Consider the following 24,620-nt stretch of genomic DNA (forward strand, 5'->3'; position numbering starts at 1 on the left):
TGTATTTATTTATTCATTTAATACCAGGGATTGAATCCAGGGGTGCTCAATCACTGAGCCACATCCCCAGCCTTTTTTATGTTTTATTTTGAGACAGAGTCCTGCTAAGTTGCTGAGGCTGACTTTGAAACAGGATTTTATTGCCCTAGCTGACCAATTCTTGGACTCAAGTGATCCTTCTGCTTTATCCTTCCTAGTAGCTGGGAGAGATGTCATGAGTCTTAATTTATAATTTTCATCAACATTAGAGTTGAGAAATGATGATATTTTAATTTGCATTTCTCTAAGTACAAGTGAGTTAGAAGTATCTTTTTGTTTAAGGTCCATTTTATATCATTCTTGGTGAATTTTTATGTTTCCCCCATTTTTATATCCAGTTTATGGTACTTTTTCCCTGAATTTTTGTTGTTGTTGTACTGGATATTTAACCCAGGAAGCTTCACTACTAAGCTACATTTCCAGCCCTTTTTTATTTTATTAATGAGTCTTGCTATATTGGGTAGGTGGTCCTCAAATTTGAGATCCTACTGTTTCAGCGTCCTGAGTAGCTGGGATTACAGATGTGTGTGACTGTAGTAGATTTTGTCCCCCAATTTTAAGAGTTTTTTATATTTTAGGAATATTAACCCTTTGTTTCCGATACATGTTAAAAATATATTCTTCCAATTTTTCAGTTGTTTCTTGTCTATGATTATTAGCAGAATATTTAAAAAATTATTTATATATATTTTAGTTGTTGATGAAACTTTATTTTATTCATTATTTATATGTGGTGCTCGGAATCTAACCCGGTGCCTCCCACGTGCTAGGAAAGCACTCTATCACAGAGCTACAACCCCAGCCCTAGCAGAACATTCTTTAGCTGAATAGTTTTAAATGCTAGAAAGCCTCCTGGTTTTATGACATTCAGACTTTTGTCCTATTGGAAATGTCATCAAATCATTGCCAATAGACTTGCCACTAATTTGGCGCTAAATACTTTCATCAACCCTACAAGTCAATTAAGTATACTTTATGAGCAAGAATTCAGAAGATGTGAATGAATGTGAAGCTTCCAATTCCTTAATAATAATGAGTAGGGGCCAGAACAACTAAATTATAACCAAGCGAAATTGCCCTACTACATAGGACTTTTATAATTTTGACAGTATGTGATTTTTACTGAAAAGGAAAGATTACCTGTAAAATATACAAAATGGGAAGCTCATTTTTGGTTATTATTAAGTATGGTGGGGATAAAAACAGCGTCTCTTCAGTCGACATCAAAATCATTATTAGAGAAGGAATTATCATTTGTTTTAGAAAAAACAGTTTGATCCTGTGAGAATGGGAGTCAGGAGCTAACATTATAAGAAATGGAAGAGAAATCTGGTGAAATGAAGGGAGGCAATGGCAGCCGGTGGTGAATAGTGGCAGTCTGCTAAAGTCATCACAAGATGGGGCCCATCTCTGCCAACATTGTCTCACTATAACAAACATCTTTTTGTTTAAGTGTAATAGATCTCCAATTGTTCATCAACAGGTGGTTGAAATTGTGATTTGTTTTCAACACAGTGTAACTGGTAATTTGAACAAGAACATATTAATTACATAGGAAGTTTAATTGTTCTTCAATAATCCCTTTAAAATTTACTCAGTGGGGAAAGTTCTTCCCCTGACTCTGGATAGAAGCACCAGGAGACCCATGCTGCTTGATAATCCAAAATCCTGAGGCCCCTTTAAATTGCAAAGCATAGTCTCATTTCAGAAATTGGTGCCACTGTCAAAGCTTGACTCTTCATTTGAAGCTATAGTTACTCCCACTTCCTCATATAAGGCCAGCTCCAGAGGGGTAGCTGGCTCCTGGGGAACGTATGGAGTTGGCTTCTTTCCAAATTACCTCCTTTCCATCTTCCTCTACCTGCACCTAACTGCTGTTTCTTTTCTGCTCTTTCTCATCCTTCCTGCATTGGAGTATAGAGAAGGAGAAGGGAGTGGGAGAGTTCTTATTTGATCTACACCGTGGAAGCTCAGTTCATATTCTCTAGACCTGGGTGATGTTTAAAGCTGACTTTTTTTTTTTTTTCTTACTGGTCACTTCTGTGTTAATTTGAGACTCTGGAATTCTTTCATGGGTGCTTTGCAATGTACCACTGGGGATTTCTCATTTGCAGTTTGCTTGACCTAGTGGATATGCTTCCCTCAGGCTCATTGTGTATCTTTCTGCAGCACCTAGGAGTGCTGTGATACTTTTTGTATTTTGTCCCTCTAGTTGGCATATTTGGACAGGACTGTGGGCAACACATCTGCTCATCTGATCCTTGGGAACACTCAGGTTTCTTCAGCATCTACCAACTCTGGGAATGCAGCAACGACTCTCCTTCATAGTGGCCATCAGGGTAGTCAGCTATCTCTAACCTCTTACATTTCCTAAGATTTAGTAAATGGCAAGTCTATTCAATCTCTCCAATGCAGGATAGACTTTACTGAGCCCTTCTCACTAGGCTTGAAGTGAGGGGCAGTCACTGGGGGAGAGGTAGGACTGAAAGCATCCCCCTCCAACCCTTTTCAAGAGAATCCTTATAAATCCTCTCTCCAATTCTTGCACAAGAATTCTTGAGGTCAAGAATTTAGGATTTCCCTCATCATTCTCAAATCTCTATGTTCTATTTCCCAAAGTGGTTTGCTTCACTGTTTACTTTGACATTTGATATCTTATATCTTGAAGTTGCAGCTAATACATAAGCCTTCTGAGAAAAAAATTATTTGGCCTGGAAAGAAGAGAATTGTAAGATGTAAATTCGATTTCTTAGCAACTGGCTTCAAAGAGTTATGATTTTGTGACTTTCATCACTATGTGAAATGTTATGATTAGAATGTGAGGTGTTTCCTAAAGAGTCAAGTGTTGAGGGCTTGGTTCCCAGTGCAGCAAAGTTCAGCGGTGGGGCTTTGAGGAAGTGATTGGATCATAGGGTTGTTACTTCATCAGTGGATTTACCTATTGATAGCTGAAGGGACTACTGAAGGTAGTGGTGGAGTTTGTGGGAGGTAGGACCTGGGTTAGGGATTGGTTCCTTTGTGGGCGTGCCCCTAGGGATTATATTTTTTCCCTGATTTCTTTCTCTCTCATTAATTTTGCTTTCCAGCTGGCATGAACTAAACTTTTCTTCACCAAGCCCTTCCACCATGACATTCTGCCTCTCCTCAGGTCCAAAACAATGGTGCCAGCTAACCGTGCACTCTAAAAACTTAAGCCAAAATAAACTTTTTCTCTTTTAAGTTGTTTATGTCAGGCATTTTGCTTACAACAAAGAAAAGCTAATTAACACATGAAACAGCCTATCGGTTAAAAACATGTTTTGTGGGCCTGAGATCTGAGAGAAATTTGTCATAGTCGTACTGGTAATTATTTTTACCATGATCCTTCAACAGATGAAAATAGTATGAGGTGAAAAATATTCTTAACAACATGATGTATATTATGATAGCTTTGAAGGAGTTAAATATGTACCATTCAAAGATGTGCCAAATTGGTATATTTTTACTGAGGAAACACTGAATAAACCCTCTAGCTTCACTCATTCTTAATTGACTTGTAAATCTCTAATTTTGGAGATCACACAGCCAGGAAATACAGTATTAGTCTGCCTCTAGCTTTGCTGTAGATAACACCTCTGACATGTGGGTTATGATGATAACGGTTGCCTAGGTTACTTCTCAGAGACTTGAAGACTACTTTTACTAAAAACACTGACTCTCCTTGAGCCTGCAGATATCTGATGGTTGACTGCAATGGGGTGAAAAGGCTTGGCTTCTTTGCCTTCATCATGGTGGTTCTGTCTCCTTTGCTGCCTTTACATTTTAGTCAGCTCAGCTCTGCCTATAGACACAGTGATCATTCAGGAAATATTTTGTCTGGAACTCTTAAGACTGAGTTACCTTGACCTAACCTCTCTTCTATTCCTTCAAGACTAAAGACATACCTACCATCCATCCTGACCAGAAATACTAGGCCATGAAAGGAATGAAAAGAGGTGGCACTTGAATTTCTGGAAGATCTCCACCAATTCCAAGAAAATACATGAATATTCCCCTCTTTATGAGTCTCTCTCTCCCTCTCCCTCATTATTCCTATCCTATATGTGTAATTCCTCAATTCTTTTGGAATTGAGAAGCTGATTTGTGAGCATTGGTCTCCACTTCTCTGTTTTTGACCACCAAAAGAGCCTTTCTCCCCAACAGTCATCTTTTGGGCATTGGTTTTTCCATAAGATGAATTTTTGAATCTGGGTTTGGTAACCTAGGGATTATTTTAAGTTGAAATTGCTTGAGAAATTGTAATGTCAGAAAGGGTCATTTAACCTGTATTTTCCTACATGCAGCAAGCTATATTCTTTTGGGAGGGATGTCCTTCATATATCAAGACCAGAAAATAGCTTCGATCACCAGAGACTGGTAATGGGGCTGCAGTGAATCTGAATAAACAAACTTTTTGACATAATCTTTGTCTTCCAATAGCTTCTAAATTATTACCCTCAGTAACATCCCTAGAAATTACCACCCTAGTTCAGATATCCATTTATCCTGTCATTCCTTCACAAATGTATTGTTCTTTGTCTAAAAAGTATAAAACATCATGCTTTCAAAAGTTCTTCACTTTACTCACCCATGAAGATTCCCATGTACATCTAAGATTAAAAAAAAAATTATGTTTGTCTTTTGTTAATCAGCTCTTGCATTAATTGTGTTCCTATATTCAGTCAAAGAGCCTCACAGAACTGAGAGGAAGTGCAGGGAAACTCTCTCTCCCTACGGTGTGAAATGGCTATTGGTGAGAACAACAGAAAGTTTTAGTGTGGCTTGAATCTGCTGTAAACTTGCTGTTTACCTTGAACAAAGTACCTTTCCTTGGGGATAAGTTCATTTTGCTAAAAAGGAGGAGATGATTTCTGGGATTTATTCTCCATTAAGTCTATGAGACTAAGCTCTCAACACTGTATAAATGACAATTCCAACCCACAGGAATCTTATTAGGACAATGTAGTGTGTTAAATATAGTTCTCCAAAAGATATGTCAACATCTTAACTCTCAGAACCTGTGAATGTGATCTTATTTTGAAAAATAGTCTTTTGAAGATATAATTAAGGATCTTGAATTGAGATCATTCTGGATTGTACAGGTAGTCCCTAATTTCAATGATAAGTGTTCTTATGGGAGACAGAAAAGAAGACAGAGGGAGGAGAAGTCCATGAAGAGGAAGAGGCAGAGGGCAGGAAAAGGCCAGGACAGATTCTCCTGCCATCAGAGGGAACACAGTTTTCCCTACACTCTTACCTCCATAACTAGAAGAGAAAACCATTTCTACTATTTTAGGACACCATGTTTTGGGGAACTTGTTGCAGTAACCCTAGGAAACTCATGTAGAAGGTGAAGAGGAAAATAAAAGCAGTGAAAGGCTCCTGCTTTGGAATGAGAGAAACACATTGAGTAGTGAGAGAAACACATTGAGTAGCCTTGAGACTTTGATAACATTTAGTTCCTTCCTTTGTAAAAATAAGAATAAAAAAGAGACCACTGTTTTTTGTATTTCATTTAAAACTATAACTATAATATAGTTACTATATTTAAATTTAAAATATAGTAACTATATTATAAGGTGTTTGTGAAGAATAAGGAAGATAATGAATGATTTAGAACAGTGCCTGGTTCATAGTAAGTTAGTCATTGTAACTGACATCATTACACATATGAGAAGGCAATCCCTTCCTTCTTTTAATGGTTTTTCTAAAATTTAACGTGTTTACACACACATTGCTAGGATCATCTAAAAATGAGACTGGGTACAAGTCCAACCAAACCATGTGCTTCTGTCTCCAAATCTGCCTAAATTTTTATTAAAAAAGCAACTATTTGTATTTCCTTATTTGTATGTTAGTTCATTTAGATTGTTGTAGAAATAGACGACGCAAAGCACCGAAGATAGCAGGAAACAGTTTTATTTGGCTGCAGGCAGGTTCAAAGGCACACAGCTTTTGCTGTAATTAATCAATCCCCTGAACCCCAGTTCAGGTAGTTTCAGAATTTTATACCCAGCATGTAAGGGGAGGAGCTTAGAAGTTCACAGTTTGCAGAAGTTCACATAAAAGCAGCTTTTTCTTTCACCGGTCTGGGTAAGTTAACCCTTCAAGGACAGCGTATGAGGAGAGAGCTTTTTCTCCCCTTTCTTTCCTCCCCCAGCCAGCTGTTACCACGGAGCCCAATTGGCAACTACTTTTATCTTAGAAATGTAGATATCTCTGTGAAGCTCCAGCTCAAGGCCAGAGGCCTTGTTTACACATTTCTACAAACTACTATACTGGATAAATGTTTGTGAAAAACTAGTATGGGAGTGTCCAGCACCTGGAGTGCTGATTTCTTCCAGGCTAGCAGCCAAGTAAAATAGAGCAACATAAAAATAGGAAATTTATCTACATTGAACTCTTTTTTTGTAGAGATTATTTTGCTTATAGTCTTAAAATCAATTATGGTGAAGATTTCTGGAGAAGCTTAGTTAAGATTTTTTTTGTGAAGGAGGGGATGCCACTAAAACATAAGGTAAGTGTAAAACCTGTGGTGTTCTTGACCTCTTTAATGCTGTGTATTCACCAGGCAAATAACAAATATTGTTTTTGATGAAATGGATTAGAGAAACACATAATACTGTATCAAAATGAAAATTCTATGACTGATTTATAAGAAAAAGTTCTTAAAATTCAAAATGTGTGGATAATTAAATGATGCTTGCATAACAATTATAAACAGAATGTCCTGGAAAATTGGGTAAGTGCCTATATTATTTCTTTCTTCTTCATCACATCATCATTATTTTGAAGGGCTGGGGATTTTACCCAGGGCCTCAAACATGTTAAGCAAAAGCTCTATCAGTGAGTGAGCTACATCCCCAGCCCCTCAAAATTATTTTTAGTGGTAGACAGAAAATGAAAGGGAAATTAGAAGGTAAACTGTAACTGAACAAAAACATCCTTGTAATCTTCCAATTTGTATTCAAAGATACTGCTGAAAAAGGGCTTTGTGGAAACAAATTTTATGTAATGCTTTAGAGTTTTAATTATGTAGCTTATATATATTTAAGTACTAATATGAGTACTAATATGGGCTCAAACTCAGTTTAAGGTGACACCAACATTGACAGGGTTTTCTCCTCTGAAAATGACATTTTTCTAGACAGACTCCAAGATCCTTCCCAAGTCCAAATGTCTCAATTTATGTGCTCCATTGTATCACACAGCTGAGTGTTTTTTCCCAAGGAAAAATGACCTTTTATGAACTGTTAAGATTTATTAAAAGGGCAACTCAAGTGTTTACGGTGCACTGTCACTACAGTCATGATGCCAGTTGATGCTATGTTTTCTTTGAAGTCATAGAAATGAACCACAGGAGCCTTCTAACTTTGGAAATCACATGTTGTCTTTATTATAATTCTGCTGAAGTCACTGCGATGGGAGATTACAGAGGGAAATTTAGTCTGTAGCTATTAAAACCCCAAATCATAAAGTGTTTTGGCTCACCTGCAGGGCACTTCTCTGTTACTGAGATCTTCTATTTTAGTGATTAAGACAGAAAATATCTAAGTAGGGAGACAAACCTGAGAACCAAAAAGTTATCATAAAATTTACTTTTTCTTGCTCCCTTGATGTACCTGCTAATAATTGCAAATGTTGTATCTTCTTCCATTATTCTATCAACAGGAGATTCATATATAGGGAGTATATAGGTAGACCCAAAGCAGCTGAATTTTTTCACCTCCCCCCCTTTTTTTGGGGGGGGCGCGGTGGGGTGCTGAGTATTCAGCATGTGATTTTTATGTTAGTGGATTTTAAGCATTTACTCCTGCATTTGAGTTTTTATTCTTTTGTCCCACCTTTCCAAACCAATAGTACCTCTGTAGGTAGAATGCAAGAATTGCAGTCTACAAATCTGTCATGGTGACTGCCACTAATGAGGCTGCTGTTTCTGTAGGCTCCTGTAGTTTTCTACCATCTCCTCTCTTCCCCCATGTGGGATTACAGAAATCTCTGGCACAGCTGGGAACCTCCTGGGCCTGTAAACAAGACTCCCTAGAGGAACAGAGTAGTCCCTCCTTTGTGATGTCTTTAACTTTCTCCTATCAGGACCTCAGTAATCTGTTTTGGGACTATCATACTTTTTCTTTCTACTTCTTCCAGCATTAACTGCTTCTTCCCTCGAAAGTTATTTTTCTAATCAGCTCAGGCTTTTTTGTAAAACAAAATCCAGAGAGTAAGGAGAGCTACTTTTGCTTTCTTGTCACATGCATTAAAACTTTTGTAGTGAGGAAGCCTAGGGGACAACAGGTTGAGAAAATTAGATCTAAAAACATTAATGCTCAGCTATATTAATTTAATCCTAGAGGCAACTACAGTTATGGGAGGGAATAATTTCATAAAAGTATAGAGCATTTATTGCCATGCAAAGATACTTTTTTTTTTTTTTTTTTTACACTAAGTTCATAGTTTTATCACAGCAGTAGATAAAAGAATTTTAGGCAAGGGAAGCTGTATTAGGAGAGTCTTGAGTTAACAATTGAGAAACTATTCAAGAAAAAAAGGGGAAAGCCTTTTGGCCTCTGCTTTCTAATACTATGAGGAATTGGGTGCAGATGAACAAACTGTTAACTAAAAGCTGGTAATTCTTTTGCAACCGTCATCTCCAGGAATTTTCACAAAATGATAAAAAAAGGGGGGGGGTGGGGGGAAGAAGGGCGGGCGAGAGGACTTCCTAATGAGTCCTAAGGTTCCTACTAAATCTTTCACTTAAGAGAGCTCTAAAGACCCTTCTATGCTCAGTTACCCCGTGGGTCTAGGTCTCCAAAACGTGGAGACAAAGGGCAACTCAGCTCAAAGGACGATGCACGTGTGCCCTCGGGGCTGTGGGGACTTCGGGGACCACGGAACTCCTGAGGTAACTATGGCAGTGCTTTAAAATCCTAGCATCACACCGTGGCAGCGTGCCTCCATGTAATAAACATTCCCACAAAGATGCCTCAAGAAACCATCAGCCATCCTAGCGTAGCTCAGGCCCGCCCGACCCCGCCTCTCCCGCAACCCTCAGCGCCAAGACGCTTCCTCAGGCGGGACCCCAGCCCGCGAGGCGCACCACACCCACCCAAGCGCCCCACAGCCGAGGAGCTGCTCTCTCTCCCAGCACCTCTGCGAGTCTGGCCGCTTGAGCCTTTTGCGCAGGCGTAGAAAGCTGGGCGTCCGCCTCAGGCCGCGCCCTGTTGCTCACGCCCCCACCTCTGCTGGCGCCAGCGGCCGTTTACTTTCGAACGGCGGCCCCGCGCTTTTTCCCATTGGCGGATGTTGCGCAGTTGAACGTTGCTTGGAGACTGCGTCTGCGCAGTCAGGCTCTGCAAGGCGCCGCCTCTTTGGGGCACCTGAAGTCCTTTGGGGCGGAGGAGGATTGGGACGCCTGGCGCCTCTCATCTGGCGGCTGCTGTGGTGTTCTGTGTCCTCGTGGTGGACTTACCTCGTCGCCCACCTCCTCGCAGTGAGTCTGAGGACTTTCTTTTCCGATCTGAGAAGGCGGCTGTAAGTCCCTTTTCTCTTGCTGTAACGCAGGCTGCTGTACTGGTGTATTTGGCGGGGAAGGTGGGGACTTGATGATGGAGAGGGTGGGTGGGCTTGGGTGCTGCATCCATTCCCTTGTTTGCCACATGTGTTTGGGGAACAACTTCCCTTTCTCCAGTCTGGAACTGCATTTCTCTGAAGGAGAAGGTGCTCTGTTGGGGGTGATGGTGAGCTTAGCGGGACAATGCCTAAAGGGTCAACCTTGGCGGAGCCTGGGGCGGGAGATGGATGTGGAGGTGGCGTGTTAGCTGGGAGCCTGAGGAAGTTTGTTAGAAACCTTCGAGAAGGGGAAGGAAGAGTGCTGCCATTTTGAGCCCCTTCTTTGTGTGAAGTTTTCACAGACTTAACAGGGGAAGTTGTTAGTATGCCCATTTTGCAGATTTGAAACTTCACTTTTGAGAGTATTAGTTAAAACAGACCCAGAGTCCCACAGCTTTTCTGTACCAGAACTGTGAGATTCGAATAACCTAAATCAATAGAGATTTGAGTGAGTGGTCAAGTCTTTTATGGATGCTTCTTGTCTTCCTGTTAATTTTAAGCAATCTAAAATGACTGAATATTTTGTTCGTCGTCACCATGTTAGTTAATAGCGTCGAAAGCTCGTGAGATATTTGATGCCGTGAAAAGACTTCCTTTGTATGACGGGCGCAGTGACCCACCCCTGTAATCCCAGCGGCTCAGAAAGCTGAGGCAGGAGGAGCACAGTTTCCCAGCCAGCCTCAGCAGTTTAGCGAGAGACCCTGTCTCAAAAAGGTCTGGGGATGGGGCTCAGTGATTTAAGTGCCTGGGCTCAATCCTCAGTACAAAAAAAAAAAAAGTTCCTTTGTGTCAAAATTGGGTTTTCAAGATGCAATCGATAGCTCCACTTGCAGTCCAACAACTGTTGGCATTTGTCACTACTTTTCTAAAAACACAATGAGGTCTAAGTTCTGAAAGGTACACATCAAAGACAGTGAATTAGCAGTCATTCCCGTGACATCATATTTAATATATTTTTTTGAGAAACTAAATCTGAATACTAAAGATAAAATTATTTTAATTTTAGAACAACAAAGAATCTGGAAAAGTTGGAGAAGATAAAGTATATCCAGTATCCGAAACAGGAGATCAATAAAGGAGGTAAACTCAGAGGTTAAGTGAATATAAAAGAGATTTTTATGATTTCATAGTGTATGATTTAAACTGTAAGGTGAAATTTAAAAGTCTCTTGAAAAAAGGTATACGTTGGTGGTGTATAAAATTATAACATTATAGAAGGAGCATAAAGTGAAAAGTAAATAATGCCATCATCTGACTTTAAAGGTAGTCATTGTTGACGCTTCCATACCATTCCAGAAATTTTACAAGGATGTGTACATTTCAACACACACACACACACACACACACACACACATTGAATTATTTCATACATATAGATATGCAATTTTTTGTTATTTGGATAAAATTTTACTATGCATTTACATATTGATCCCAATCATTTTTGGTGAGTCATAACTAGCTGTCCTTTGAAGGAAGGTATCTTAATTTAATCAAGCAAGGTGCAAATTTGATTTTAGGTAATGCTAATATTGAGTAAATATTTTGCTGAGTATTTTTCACTATATTTTCACTTTGAAAAGTATTAAAAAAGCAATTAAAACCTTAACTTTTCATTAATGCTTTCTTATTTTGGGGAAAAAAACAGGTTGATATCATAATAAAAGAAAAAAGTACACAATGGGTAGAGAATTAAAATCATATCTGATCATAGAATTTTTTTCTTTTTAAGTTTGAGAGTTATAGTGATGCTTTATTATTTTTGTGTATATTTATACATGGCAAAGTAATTTCTAAAAATTTTCTCTTATGCTGGTCGTGTATACCTATCATTCCTAGCTATTCTGGAGGTTGAGGCAGGAGGTTGAAAGTTAAAAGTTACTGGGAAATTTAGAGGAGATCCTGACTCAAAATAAAATTTAAAAAGGCTGAGGATGTAGCTAAGTGGTAGAGGCTATGGATTCAATCCCCAGTGCCACATATACAAAAATATGTATGTATGTAGGTGATAACAGTGGTAGCTTTTCTTAAGGAAGTCTTGAATTGCGTGAAATGCAGTTTTTATCAGGTCCACAAAGATGTGAGCCCCAGTCTGGGTGATGGCACCACTTGAATTTTCCTAGACTTTCTTACCAGAAGTCCTGTGATAAGTCATCTAACTCTGTAATATAGTAAATATCATTTCTTTTCAAATATTACAAAATCTAATAAATATTTTATAACCATTCTCATGTTTGGAGATGAAAGACAGTAAAGCTTTATGAATTTGAAACCTAAAAAGTTGTTTACAGAGGAGAATGAGTATAGTATTTTTGCTGTTGCGTAATTCTCCTTCTATTATCATCATACCTGTTATCTTATATGCTGGTTACATACTATGGAGGCACAAGTCAGCCCTTTCTGGTGAAAGACTTCATAAAAAGTTTGGAAGTTCAAACATGTTTTTGACATTTAAACACAAGAAATTTGTGAAATAATTTGTAAGTAGATAATTTAGCCTCATTTTTCTGAGATTTAAAAAATATATTTCTTGGTGCTTTCAAAAAAAAGTGGGAAACTTGAACTAAGTAGTTAAGTTTTTAGTACTCACTGGAGGAAAATATGTGTCTTTTGATTTTATGTTTTTTTTTTTTTTCCTTTTGGTATCAGGGATTGAACCCAGAGGCACTTAACCACTGAGTCACATCTCCAGCCCTTTTTTATATTTTATTTAGAGACAAGAGTTTTGCCGAGTTCATCAGGGCCTCACTCAGTTGCTGAGGCTGGCTTGGAACTCAGGATCCTTCTCCCTCAGCCTCCCAGACTGCTAGGCTTATGGGCGCGTACCACTGCACCCAGCAACTTTTTTGTGCGTGTTTTAAAAGCATGAAATAATATAAACTGATTTTGAGATTATTTTGGCAGAGGAAAGACTTGATAATAATCATGACAGTTAAAAACTTTTTTTAGGTTTTTTATTGTATTAAAATACAAACATGGGGCTGGGGTTGTGGCTCAGCGGTAGAGCACTTGCCTAGCTTGTGTGAGGCTCTGGGTTCGAGCCTTAGCACCATATAAAAATAAACAAAAAATAAAGGTATTATGTCCGCCTACAACTAAAAACTAAAAAAATAAAAAAAAAAAGGTATTGTGTCCAACTACAACTGAAAAAATATTTAAAAAAATAAAATACATAACATGATTTTAATATTTTTTTAAAAATTCAGTTTCCTTTAAAAAAACTTTTTTTTAGTTGTACATAATACCTTTAGTTGTACATAATACCTTTATTTATTATTTTGTGGTGCTGAGGAGCGAACCCAGGGCTTCACACATGCTAGTCAAGCGCTCTACTGCTGCTGAGCCACAACCCTCCAGCCCTAACATTTAAATTATTCATTTTAAGAAATGTATGGTTTAGTGGCATTATATACATTCTCATTTTTTTTTTTTTTTGGTAACTATTTCCAGAATGTTTTCATCTTCCTAGACTGAAGTTCTGCACTCATTAACCAATAACTACAGTCTCCCCTCTCTCAGGTCCTAACAACTGCCATTCTACTTCCTTTCTCTGGATTGCTTACTTTTTTTCATACTGTTTTTCAGATCTAATGTGAAAAATGGATTTTTTCTTCCATTGACATAATTGAATGAATTGTATTAATAGATTTTCTGCTACTGAATTAACTATTTCTGATGCTATTAGTACCAGTATGTTATTTAGTACTGGTAGAGTGGTAGAGTATTGTGTGTGTACACACAAGTGAGTGCACGCACATGCTGGGGATTGAATCTAGGGCCTCCCTCATGCTAATCATGTTTACCACTGAACTACTCTTTTAGCCGAGTCATGATACAATATTTTTTTATACTCCTGAATTGTTTTTGTTAATGTTGTGTGTAGGATTTTACATCAGTTTCCTTTTTTTTTTTTGGTTCCAGGGGTTGAACCTAGGAGTGCTTAGCCACTGAGCCACATCTCTACCCCTTTTTAAATTTTTTTTATTTTTGAGACAGGGTCTTGCTGAGTTGCTGAGGCTGGCTTTTAACTTGTGATCCTCTCTGTTTCCGCCTCCTGAACTTCTGGGATTACAGCTGTAGGGTGTCCTGCCGGCTTAGTTTCCATTTTTGAAATTGGCCTATTTTTAGTTTATATTCTGTTAGATTTTGGAATCCTGTTATACTGTCTTCAAAACAATTTGCAAACTTCTTATTTACTTTCTGTTACAGTTGAGCAAGAAATTGTTTCTTTAACATTTGACAGAACTCAAGAGACTCTTCCCTCCTTCCACCCCTCAGTAGATACCCTATGAGCCCTGGTCCTGGTCCCAGAGTATTTTGGAATCCAGGTATTTCTTGCACATATTAGGCAAGAGCTTGACCAGTGAGCTACATCCCCATCCGCATTCCTTTTTTTTTTTTTTTTTTAATAAAAATTTGAGAAGGTTGTTGCTCGGGCTGGCCTTGAACTTGGGATCCTCCTACCTTACTCTCTTGTGTGGCTGACATTACAGGATTGTGTCACTACCTAGCTTTAAAACAACAAGTATTAAAACATAGTTTCTATGGATCAGAAATCTAGGAGTGGCTTAGCTGGTGCCTTATGTCCGCTGCCACTTAATGAGTTTGAAGTGAAGCTGTTGGAGTCATAGACTTTACTGGGCCTGAAGTATTGCTTTCAAGCTCACTTATGTGGAAGCTTGCAGTCTTAGTTCCTTGTGGGGTATTATACTTAAGGGCTTAGTTCCTCACCATACCAAGTGTGCCTTGGTCTGCTTATAACTGGTAGCTTGTTTCCCTTAGTGAGAGTGCTTCAAGAGAGGTAAAGAGACAGAAGCTGTGGTCTTTTATTACTTGCAGGTGATAATAGTACCCTCACTTCCGTGTATTTTCTGTGTTAGAAGGGAGTCACTTGGTTCAGTCCACACTCAAGGGGAGGAGATTAGAAAAGAACCCAGGAAGTAGAGGTTGTTGGGGACCATTTTAGAGGCTGACTGCCTATCACAGATAGCTAAGGCTTGTTTATTAAAATAAACCAGCTTAAGAGGGTTTGTCACTCTAACAATTTATTTTTGGTACTGAAGATTGAACCAGGGTGCTCAACCACTGAGCCACATCCCCAGGGCACCCCTGTTTTTAATATATATATATATATATATATTTTTTTTTTTTTAGTTGTAGACGGACACCATATTTTTATTTATTTTTATGTGGTGCTGAGGTTTGAACCCAGTGCCTCACCCATGTGAGGAAAGGGCTCTACTACTGAGCCCCAGCCTTTTAATATTTTGAGACAAGGTCTAGCTAAGTTGCTTGGGGCCTCAGCAGGCTGCCTTTGAACTTGAAATCCTTGTCTTGCTGTGATTACAGGCGTTCATCACTGTGCCTGGCTTCACTCTTGCAAGTTTGTGTTTTCTTTCTTTTTTTCTTGTTGATTTTGGGAATGAACCCAGGACCTCATTCATGCTATCATTCTTGCCACTGAGCTACATCCCACTACAATTTTAATTTTTCTAGTATAGTACCTTTATTATTTTATTCAGGTTGTTTTTTTGAGAAATGGGGTCTGGCTGTGTTGCCCAGGCTGGTGTTGAACTTGTGGGCTCAAGTGATTCTCCTGCCTCAGCTTACAAGGTAGCTAGGAGTATAGACATTTACTGTTGTACTTGACTCAAACTGTTCTTTAGCAGAATCTTCAGTTTTATATTCCTTCTTTTTTTCTTTGATTAATGAAAGTGTATGGCTTCAGTTTTGTCTGTAGAATTTTTTTTTCACTCATTATATATTCTGGTTATCTACTGTGTAACAAAATTCTGAAGGTTTGAAGGTTTGGCTAGTTGTAGGTCCAAGAAGTTTTTTTCACTAACATATCTGACATCTCATTGCTTTTCCACTTGGCCTCTCTTCAGCAGAGTATCCTAGATTTCTATTCTTTTTTTTTTTTTTTATATTTATTTTTAAGTTTTAGATGGACACAATATCTTTATTTTACATTTATGTGGCGCTGAGGATTGAACCTAGTCCCTTGTGCATGCTAGGTGAGCACTCTCCCACTGAGCCACAACACCAGCCCTAGCCTAGATTTCTTATATAGCAACTGGTTGCCAGAATTCTTCCTCTTTTTTTTTTCTTAATTGACAGTTCTTGGGATTGAGCCCAGGTCCTTGAGCATGCTAAACAAGCACACTGTACCACCGGGCAACACACCCAGCCCAACCAGACATCTTAAGGGCTATACCTAGAACTCAAAACATTGCTTCAACCGTATCCTATTGGTCAGAGCCATCCCTTATTTTCCTAGGGGGAGAATAGATTTCATCTCTTGACTGGAGAGTAGCAAAAAGGGCACATCATAGAAAGCATATATGAGAGATAATTGTGGCCATTCTTTTTTTGAAAATTAGGATCATCCAAAAAAAAAAAAAAATTAGGATCATCCAGAGGAGAATCTTGAGACCATTATAGTTTTGATTTGCTTTTTTCATCCTGCCTTTCTGCCTGTGTGCTTGTAGGGTTGTCCATGTATCTTTAACATTTTATAAATTTTTTAAAAAAATTTAGGGGTTTAGCAAAATTGCCCAGTCTGACCACCAGCTTGCAGTCCCACTTCAGCCTCTCTAGTAGTTTGGGATTCAGGCTAGAGTCACCACAGCTGGCTAACATATTTTTATTTGCATGTTAATGATTAAAAGTGAAACCACTGTGTAATAATAAAAATAGCAGACCCTTGCCCACACTTTCCCTACTCATGATTCCTACTGTCCAGAAATAAAATCATCTCTTTTAACTGTTTCTTTTGGTATTTACTTCTGTATTTTCAAATAATATGCTTTTACTATTTTTTTTCTCTAAGTATGTAATGGCTTTCTTATAAGGGAAGATTAATTATTAGTTTTTGCTGGGCACAGTGGCCCATTCCTGTAATCCCAGTGATTTAGGAGGCTGAGACAGGAGAGTTTGAGGCCAGCCTGGACAACCTAGTGAGACCTTGTCTCAAAATAAAAAATCAAGGGGGTGGGATTGTAGCTCAGTGATAGCTCACCTGTCATGTGTGAAGCACTGGATTCGATCTCAGCACCACATAAATATAAAATAAAGATAATGTGTCACCTCAAACTAAATAATAAAAAAAATAAAAAAAAAAAAAAGTCAAAAGAGATGGGAATGTAGCTCAGTGGTAGAAAGTCCCTGGGTTTCAATGCCCAGAAACCTGACCCTACCCCATCCAAAAAAAACCCACATTTTTTTGTTGCTCTGGTAAAATCAGTTTTATGATATATGTGTGTGTGAATACATGTAATGTAATATGACTATGTTAATAAAACAGCTAGGATATATAATATTTATTCTCTTTTGATATCTATTCCTTTTTCCTAAATTTATTTTTTTTATGACCTCTCAGTATGTTCAAGTACATGAAAAATTTTGTCAGTTCCTTTATTTACCTAAAGACACCCCTGTTATGTGTCTTTTTTAGACACACTGTTCTTTAGGACTTTGTTTCCTTGTTATCCTGATGAGAATTATTTTCTTTTCTCCTGCAGTAGCTTCATTAAGAATGATTGGCAGGGTCTCATTTGTGAGAGGTTTCATGTCTAGTTACCTTTATATCAAAATGTATTTTAGGTTCCATTAAGGAAGGCTTTTTGTCCCCTGAGAATATCGAAAGCATTGCTTCATTGTTTTCTAGTTTCCAGTGTCATTATTGATGTTTTCACTGTTTAAAACTTAAAATTTAAGAGGTTCATATAAAGTTGTCATCCCCTCTACCCCACTGCAGGTTGCATAAAGTTTTATGTTTTTGGTGCATAAAGTTTTTTTTTTTTTTTTTTTTTTTTGTTAAAAGCAGCTTTATTGGGGTGTAAGAGGCACAACAAACTGCATCCATCTCAACTATACAATTTTTTTTTTTTAGCTATTAGGTTATTATCTCTTTTTTAAATTTATTTTTTATTCTAATTTGTTATATATGACAGCAGAATGCCTTACAATTCATATTATACATATAGAGCACAATTTTTCGTATCTCTGATTTGTATACAAAGTATCATCGCACCATTTGTGTCTTCATACTACTTAGGGTAACGAGGTCCATCTCATTCCACCAGCTTTCCTACCCCATGCCCTTTCCCTTCCCCTCCCACCCCTTTGTCCTATCCAGTTCATCTAATCCTCCCATGCTCCCCCTCCCAACCCCACTGTGAATCATCCTCCTTATATCAGAGAAAACATTTGGCATTTTTTTGAGGGGGATTGGCTAACTTCACTTAGCATTATATTCTCCAACTCCATCCATTTACCTGACAATGCCATGATTTTAGTCTCTTTTATTGCTGAGTAATATTCCATTGTGTATATATGCCACATTTTCTTTATCTATTCATCTACTGAAGGGCATCTAGGTTGGTTCCATAGTTTAGCTATTGTGAATTGTGCTGCTATAAACATTGATGTGGCTGTGTCCCTGTAGTATGCTGTTTTTAAGTCCTTTGGGTATAGACCAAGGAGTGGGATAGCTGGGACAAATGGTGACTCTGTTCCCAGTTTTCCAAGAAATCTCCATACTGCTTTCCATATTGGCTGCACCAAATTTGCAGTCCCACCAGCAACGTATGAGTGTGCCTTTTAATCCGTATCCTCGCCAACACTACATTGAGATGTCATGTAGTTTTGATTTGCATTTCTCTAGTTGCTAGAGTTGTTGAACATTTTTTTTCATATATTTGTTGATTGATTTTATATCATCTTCTGAGAAGTATCTGTTCAATTCCTTGGCCCATTTATTGATTGGGTTATTTGTTTTTTTGGTGTTTAGCTTTTTGAGTTCTTTATCTACCTTAGAGATTAGTGCTCTATCTGATGTGTGAGTGGTAAAAATTTGCTCCTAAGATGTGGGCTTTCTATTCACCTCACTGATTGTTTCTTTCGCTGAGAAGCTTTTTTGTTTGAATCCATCCCATTTATTGATTCTTGATTTTAATTCTTGTGCTATTAGAGTCTTATTAAGGAAGTTGGGGCCTAATCCCACATGATGGAGATTTGGGCCTACTTTTTCTTTTATTGGACACAAGGTCTCTGGTTTAATTCCTAGGTCCTTGATCCACTTTGAGTTGAGTTTCGTGAGAGATAGGGTTTAATTTCATTTTGTTGCATATGGATTTCCTGTTTCCCCAGCACCATTTGTTGAAGAGGTTATCTTTGTCCAGTGTATGTTTTAGACACCTCTGTCTAATATAAGATAACTGTAATTATGTGGGTTAGTCTCTGTGTCCTCTATTCTGTACCATTGGTCTACAGTGTCATACTGATTTTGAAAAATAGTGCCCAAGGGTGATAGCAACCTGTAATCTTGTAGTTCTTAGGCAGTAACCAGTCAGAAAGTTCCTGGCCTTATTAAAAAAAATTTTTTTTTGGCATGTCCCTTTTAAGTTATGATTTCTATCTAATTTGATACCCACAGTTTTTAAGAAATCTGCAAGAGGGTAGTCAGAATAAAATTTGATTTCACTGATATTTAAATTTAATCTGTAAGTTTCTGGTTAAATTTTAATAAAAATTCTACATACTGTAGCAGTAACTTTGAGACCATGATTTTTTATTCTATTATGTTCCATTTTATATAAGCACTGGAGATGGCTTATTATTATTATTATTATTATTATTATTATTATTTGAATATTCTCATTCTAAAGAAATTCAAGCTTTTGGGTCCCTAAATACATTCTCAGAGAAGTTTTCTCTAGCATTTTGACAAGTATAGAAAAAGGGCTTTGGAATGAAATGTTAAGATTTTTTAGGGCTAGTTATGCTACTTATACATTAAATAACTCTAATAATATTAAATCTAGGTTGAATGTCTATTTAAATTTTATTCTAGCTGCTCTGTGTATTCCTTCATTGTGCATTATGACATCACTGAAATACTCTTGAGAAATATGTTTGTTTTTCTTGGATGGTTTTTGAATGACTTCAGTGTCTCTGTAGGTGTGAGGTAGAGTTGTAAAGGTTTTCCAACATGCATTCACTTGAATTTATCTGCAGTGACTATTATCTTCTATGCTATTGCCCAATTAACTTTAGTTTCCTGGAATGCTTCACAATTCAAATTTTAGTCTCTGTATGACACAGCTTGGCTCATTAGGGATCTGAATTTTGTCAGTCTGAATAGAGTATTTCCTGATGGACTCTCCTGCTAAAGCTTTGCCTAAATAGAAATTTTGCTATTAAAAAAACTTTTAAGATTCAACCAATGGGGAATGAATGTTTAATGTGTTGTGTGTGTAGATTGTAGAAATATAGCATAGTTTAGACATAATTCCTATCCTTATTCAATTTTTTTTTTTTTTTGATTGAACCTAGGAATGCTCAACCGCTGAGCTACATCTCTAGACCTTTATTTCTTGATCCTGCCACCTTACTTAGCCTCGAAAGTTGCTGGGATTGTAGGTCTGGGCCACTGTGCCTGGTACAAAATTCTTATAAATAAAATCTCTTATGTGCTACGAAATAAAAGTGCAATAAGATTAACAGAGTCCTAAACTGGTGCAGAGCCAGCTTCATGCTGAAGGATAGGAGTTTGGTATGTAGTAAAGGAAGCTAAACAGCTAAAGTCTACAGAGGTTTTTAATCTTTCTTAAAAGTGTATTTAGTTATTTTTAGATGCTGTTTTCACAGACTTTTAATCTAAAAATCTGGTGTAATACAGGAGGATTTGATATTCAATAGTATTTTACATGACTAGCACTTGGATTTTCTTGTTTTGTGTGTTTTAACAGTGATATAACTTATTATTTTTTTTCCCATCAAAGGGGTAAGTCAGGCTTCTGTTGTTGAAAGTATCAATAGCTTGTGAAGAAGTCGTTACTTGTGTCAGTAAATTTCTGAACTATTACTGGATTTTATTTTTCTGTCTCATACACATCTTTTAGTGAAGGAAAGATGATTAATGGTGTCCTTTATCTTCTTTAGCATCTGTACTTTAGTTTTTCACTACTCAGTGCTTCAGAGTCATCAGAATCAACTTTTTCATATTTCGAACTGATTTTTCTTTCAAGGTCTACTTAAAATCCTTTTCTTTTCCAAATATTCAAGTTAAAATTATTGCTTTAGAAAATTACACTGTGGACTGGTTTAATTCCTAGCTCATTGGTAAAGGGCTTTCTTAGCATGTACAAGGCTATATTCTGTTTTCAGTACTGCAAAAACAGCAGCATTCATCTATAATCCCAGCAATTTGGGAGATTGAGACAGGATTGCAACTTCTATCTAAAACAAACAAACAAAAAAAGGACTGGGTTGATTCAGTTCCCAGTACAAAAAGAACAAAACATGAATGAGCCAACTGGGGACTATGTTTCCTTTTGAATTAAAGAACTGAGCCAACTCAGCATGTTTTTTCCTTTTGAATTAAAAAATATTATATTGCTAACTCTGTAACATTATGTAGTAGAAATATTTATTTTTGTTTATTCATTAGATACATCTTTTGACAATGCAAACTTTCTTATTGAAAATGTTAAATTCATTTAGCTATAAATTTTGATTTTAGCATAATGAAAAAAAGTTGCATATAGTAGTTGTAATTAGATTTCAGCAGAATATTTTGAATTTTTCTTAAGTCTTCAGTACATGGTAACAAATTTAAACGACTAATTTGAAGTAAATTTAAATGACTAATTGTAATCATTTTGCTTGGGTTGACTTTTCAATAAACTCTTAAAGATTATCAATTCAATACTAGATTAGGATTTGAATTACTAAGAATGTCATTTTTAAAATTTTTAATAATTGTCCTTTTCAGTGACAAGTATAGTGGAGGTTAATGACCGAAACTTTATATAATGTATTTGTTATATGTAAACTTTAAATATATTTCTTTCTCTTGACAGGAAATGCACAATTTTGAGGATGAGTTAACGTGTCCCATTTGTTACAGTATATTTGAAGATCCTCGTGTACTACCATGCTCTCATACATTTTGTAGAAATTGTTTGGAAAATGTTCTTCAGGCATCTGGTAACTTTTATATATGGAGACCTTTACGAATTCCACTCAAGTGCCCTAACTGCAGAAGTATTATTGAAATTGCTCCAACTGGTATTGAATCATTACCTGTTAATTTTGCATTAAGGGCTATTATTGAAAAGTACCAGCAAGAAGACCATCCAGATATTGTCACCTGCCCTGAACATTATCGGCAGCCATTAAATGTTTATTGTCTTCTAGATAAAAAATTAGTTTGTGGTCATTGCCTCACTATAGGTCAACATCATGGTCATCCTATAGATGACCTTCAAAGTGCTTATCTGAAAGAAAAGGACACACCTCAAAAACTGCTTAAACAGTTAACTGATACACACTGGACAGATCTTACTCGTCTTATTGAAAAGCTAGAGGAACAAAAATCGCATTCTGAGAAAATGGTCCAAGGTGATAAGGAAGTTGTTCTCCAGTATTTTAAGGAGCTTATGGATACATTGGAACAGAAAAAAAAATTTTTCCTAACAGCTCTCTGTGATGTTGGGAATCTGATTAATCAAGAATATACTCCGCAAATTGAAAGAATGAAAGAAATAAGAGAGCAGCAGCTTGAATTAATGACAGTGACAACTTCATTACAAGATGAGTCTCCACTTAAATTTCTTGAAAAAATTGATGATGTCCGCCAACGTGTGCAGATCTTGAAACAAAGACCACTTCCTGAGGTCCAGCCTGTTGAAATTTATCCTCGAGTAAGCAAAATATTAAAAGAAGAGTGGAGCAGAACAGAAATTGGACAAATTAAGAAAGCTCTCATTCCTGAAATGAAAATCTCTTCAAAAAGAATGCCATGTTCCTGGCCTGATAAGGATGAAAAAGAAGTAGAATTTTTTAAAATTTTAAACATTGTTATAGTTACACTAATTTCAGTGATATTAATGTTGATACTCTTTTTCAACCAACACATAATAACCTTCTTAAATGAAATCACTTCAATATGTTTTTCTGAAGTCTCTCTGTCTATTTACCAAAGTTTATCTAACAGTCTTAATGATTTAAGAAATATACTGTGTCATGCCTTATATTTGCTAAAGGAATTCATGTGGAAAATAGTTTCTTATTGAAAACTTAAATCAGAATTGTAAATAGGCTCATTGTATATAGCAGAAGCTAACCACTGCTAAATGAAGAAATAGGGGTAGCATAAATAGCAACCAAACTTGATTTGCAACAAATATATAGAAATGTTAAAACTTATGCTTTTGTTGAAGAGATGTCAGACATAATAGTTAAGTCATAATTAGAAAACTACCATAAAATCTAGTAATTGATTTGGAAATTAATTTTTATTGTTTGAATGAAAGAGGTTGACTTAAAGCTGCTGGGACCATTTAAACATTTTATGCTATTGGCTTTGCATTTTTCTCTCTATATAGCTTTTAGATTAAAAAGATGGCAAAATTCTCAAAAAAAAAAAAAATCCTTAAAAGCTTGAAGCCTTTGAATGGATGAATAAGGATATTAAAAGATTAAAAGGTCAAGCAGCAAAGTCTTGTGACAAAGGACTGCTTTAAGATCTTTTTGGTCAAACAGAACTAGATAAAGAGCGCCAAAATGTTTAACACCTTTCCAAATAAAGTCAATATTAGTGAACAATGACAATTTCTAATATTAAGATTTGTCATTCGGGAGCTGGGTGTGGTGGTATTTGGGAGGCTGAGTTATAAGAATCTCAAGTTCAAGGTCAGCCTGGGCAATATAGCAAGATCCCCTCCCCCAGCTCATTTCTCAAAATTTTTTTTTTTTTTTTTAAGAACTGGGGTTATGGCTCAGTAGTGGAGCTCTTGCCTATGTGATCTACAGCACTACCAAAAAATATTTTGTAATGTTTTAGTCAAATCAGTTCTTGGATAAAAACTGTAAAACATGTTACTAGATAGTCATGTATACTTCATTTCTAAGATTTTGATAGCATTATATTCATCTTAAAAAAATAAAATTTGGTCACATGTTCCAATGGGTAATGCAAACTTATATTGAACTTTTCTTAAGGGAGGAGCCTATTAAGCCAGAACTCAAATTCCCGTAATGGGCTGTAGTTGTGGTGCTTGCTGGAGGACTTTTGTCCCATTACCTGTGAAATCCAGAGCATACAAACTCATTTGCTTTCCAAAAATCCCAGACTGGCTGCTCTTGGATGACCTTTCTGGGCCTTACTTGGTTCAGAGACTTTCCAGGTCAGTAATGTTCTTAGTCCTACAGATTATGTATAGCTAGGTTATAATGAATGAATGTAACTTTGTTCAGGGAACTAGTTCTAAAGAACTCCTAAGGTCTTATTACCAGCTGAGATTAAGTCAACACAGATGATGGCATTACATTGATATAGGATCACAATTGGTCTACATTCAGCACAATCATTGTGTGGTCAGAACATTGGAAGGGTGTTAATGAGAGGTGAGTCGTGTCCAGCTATTAAAGACAATTGTAAGAAACAGCGGTATCTGGTACATAGACCTAAGCACTAAATGTTTGCTTAGAAATCTAAAAAAGCAATAAAGGACATTGTAGTTTAATGACCATTAAGATAAAATTCAATTATCCTATGTTTCCAGTAACTATTAGCAAAAAATGTGTTAGCTTAACCCATTTTTTTGCACATAAGAACAAGTCATACGGAGAACCCATGGATTCTTTTCAGTTTATGCTCAAATTGAATTGGCCAAGACTAATTAATAAATTAGGTGTTCCAAGAATTACTTGTAGCTAGAAATCAAAGTGTATGCCCATTAACAGCAATACAGCAATTTAGGCTTGACATTAATGAGACTACTATGCTTCCTTTATATTTCATAGGATGAGACTGTACCCCTTTAAGTACATAATCTTGAAATTTTCTTATGTGTAAGTAATTCATTTTAATAAACTCCTTTTGGTATTTTATTTGCATTGACTGGCTTAATGAGGTGGTCAAAATTAGGAATTTTCATATGGGCACT

The 24,620-nt window shown here is 36.8% G+C and overlaps 1 protein-coding gene across 3 annotated transcripts; it reads left to right on the forward strand.

The window, feature by feature from the left end:
- Positions 1-9,428: 9,428 nt before the first annotated feature.
- On the forward strand, positions 9,429-24,419 carry Trim59 (tripartite motif containing 59). Of its 3 annotated transcripts, none has more exons than XM_076868189.2 (3): positions 9,429-9,588; positions 10,673-10,746; positions 21,531-24,419. In XM_076868189.2, the coding sequence occupies exon 3, from the start codon at positions 21,534-21,536 to the stop codon at positions 22,743-22,745; it is 1,212 nt and encodes a 403-aa protein (XP_076724304.1). In that variant the 5' UTR covers positions 9,429-9,588; positions 10,673-10,746; positions 21,531-21,533; the 3' UTR covers positions 22,746-24,419. The 3 variants fall into 3 exon arrangements, with proteins under 3 accessions (XP_076724304.1, XP_076724305.1, XP_076724306.1); XM_076868190.2 differs by having other exon boundaries at positions 9,429-9,547; XM_076868191.2 differs by lacking the exon at positions 10,673-10,746 and having other exon boundaries at positions 9,449-9,588.
- Positions 24,420-24,620: the final 201 nt, after the last annotated feature.

Source organism: Callospermophilus lateralis, chromosome 10, assembly GCF_048772815.1.
Source record: "Callospermophilus lateralis isolate mCalLat2 chromosome 10, mCalLat2.hap1, whole genome shotgun sequence".
In the NCBI taxonomy this organism is placed as follows: Eukaryota; Metazoa; Chordata; class Mammalia; order Rodentia; family Sciuridae; genus Callospermophilus; species Callospermophilus lateralis.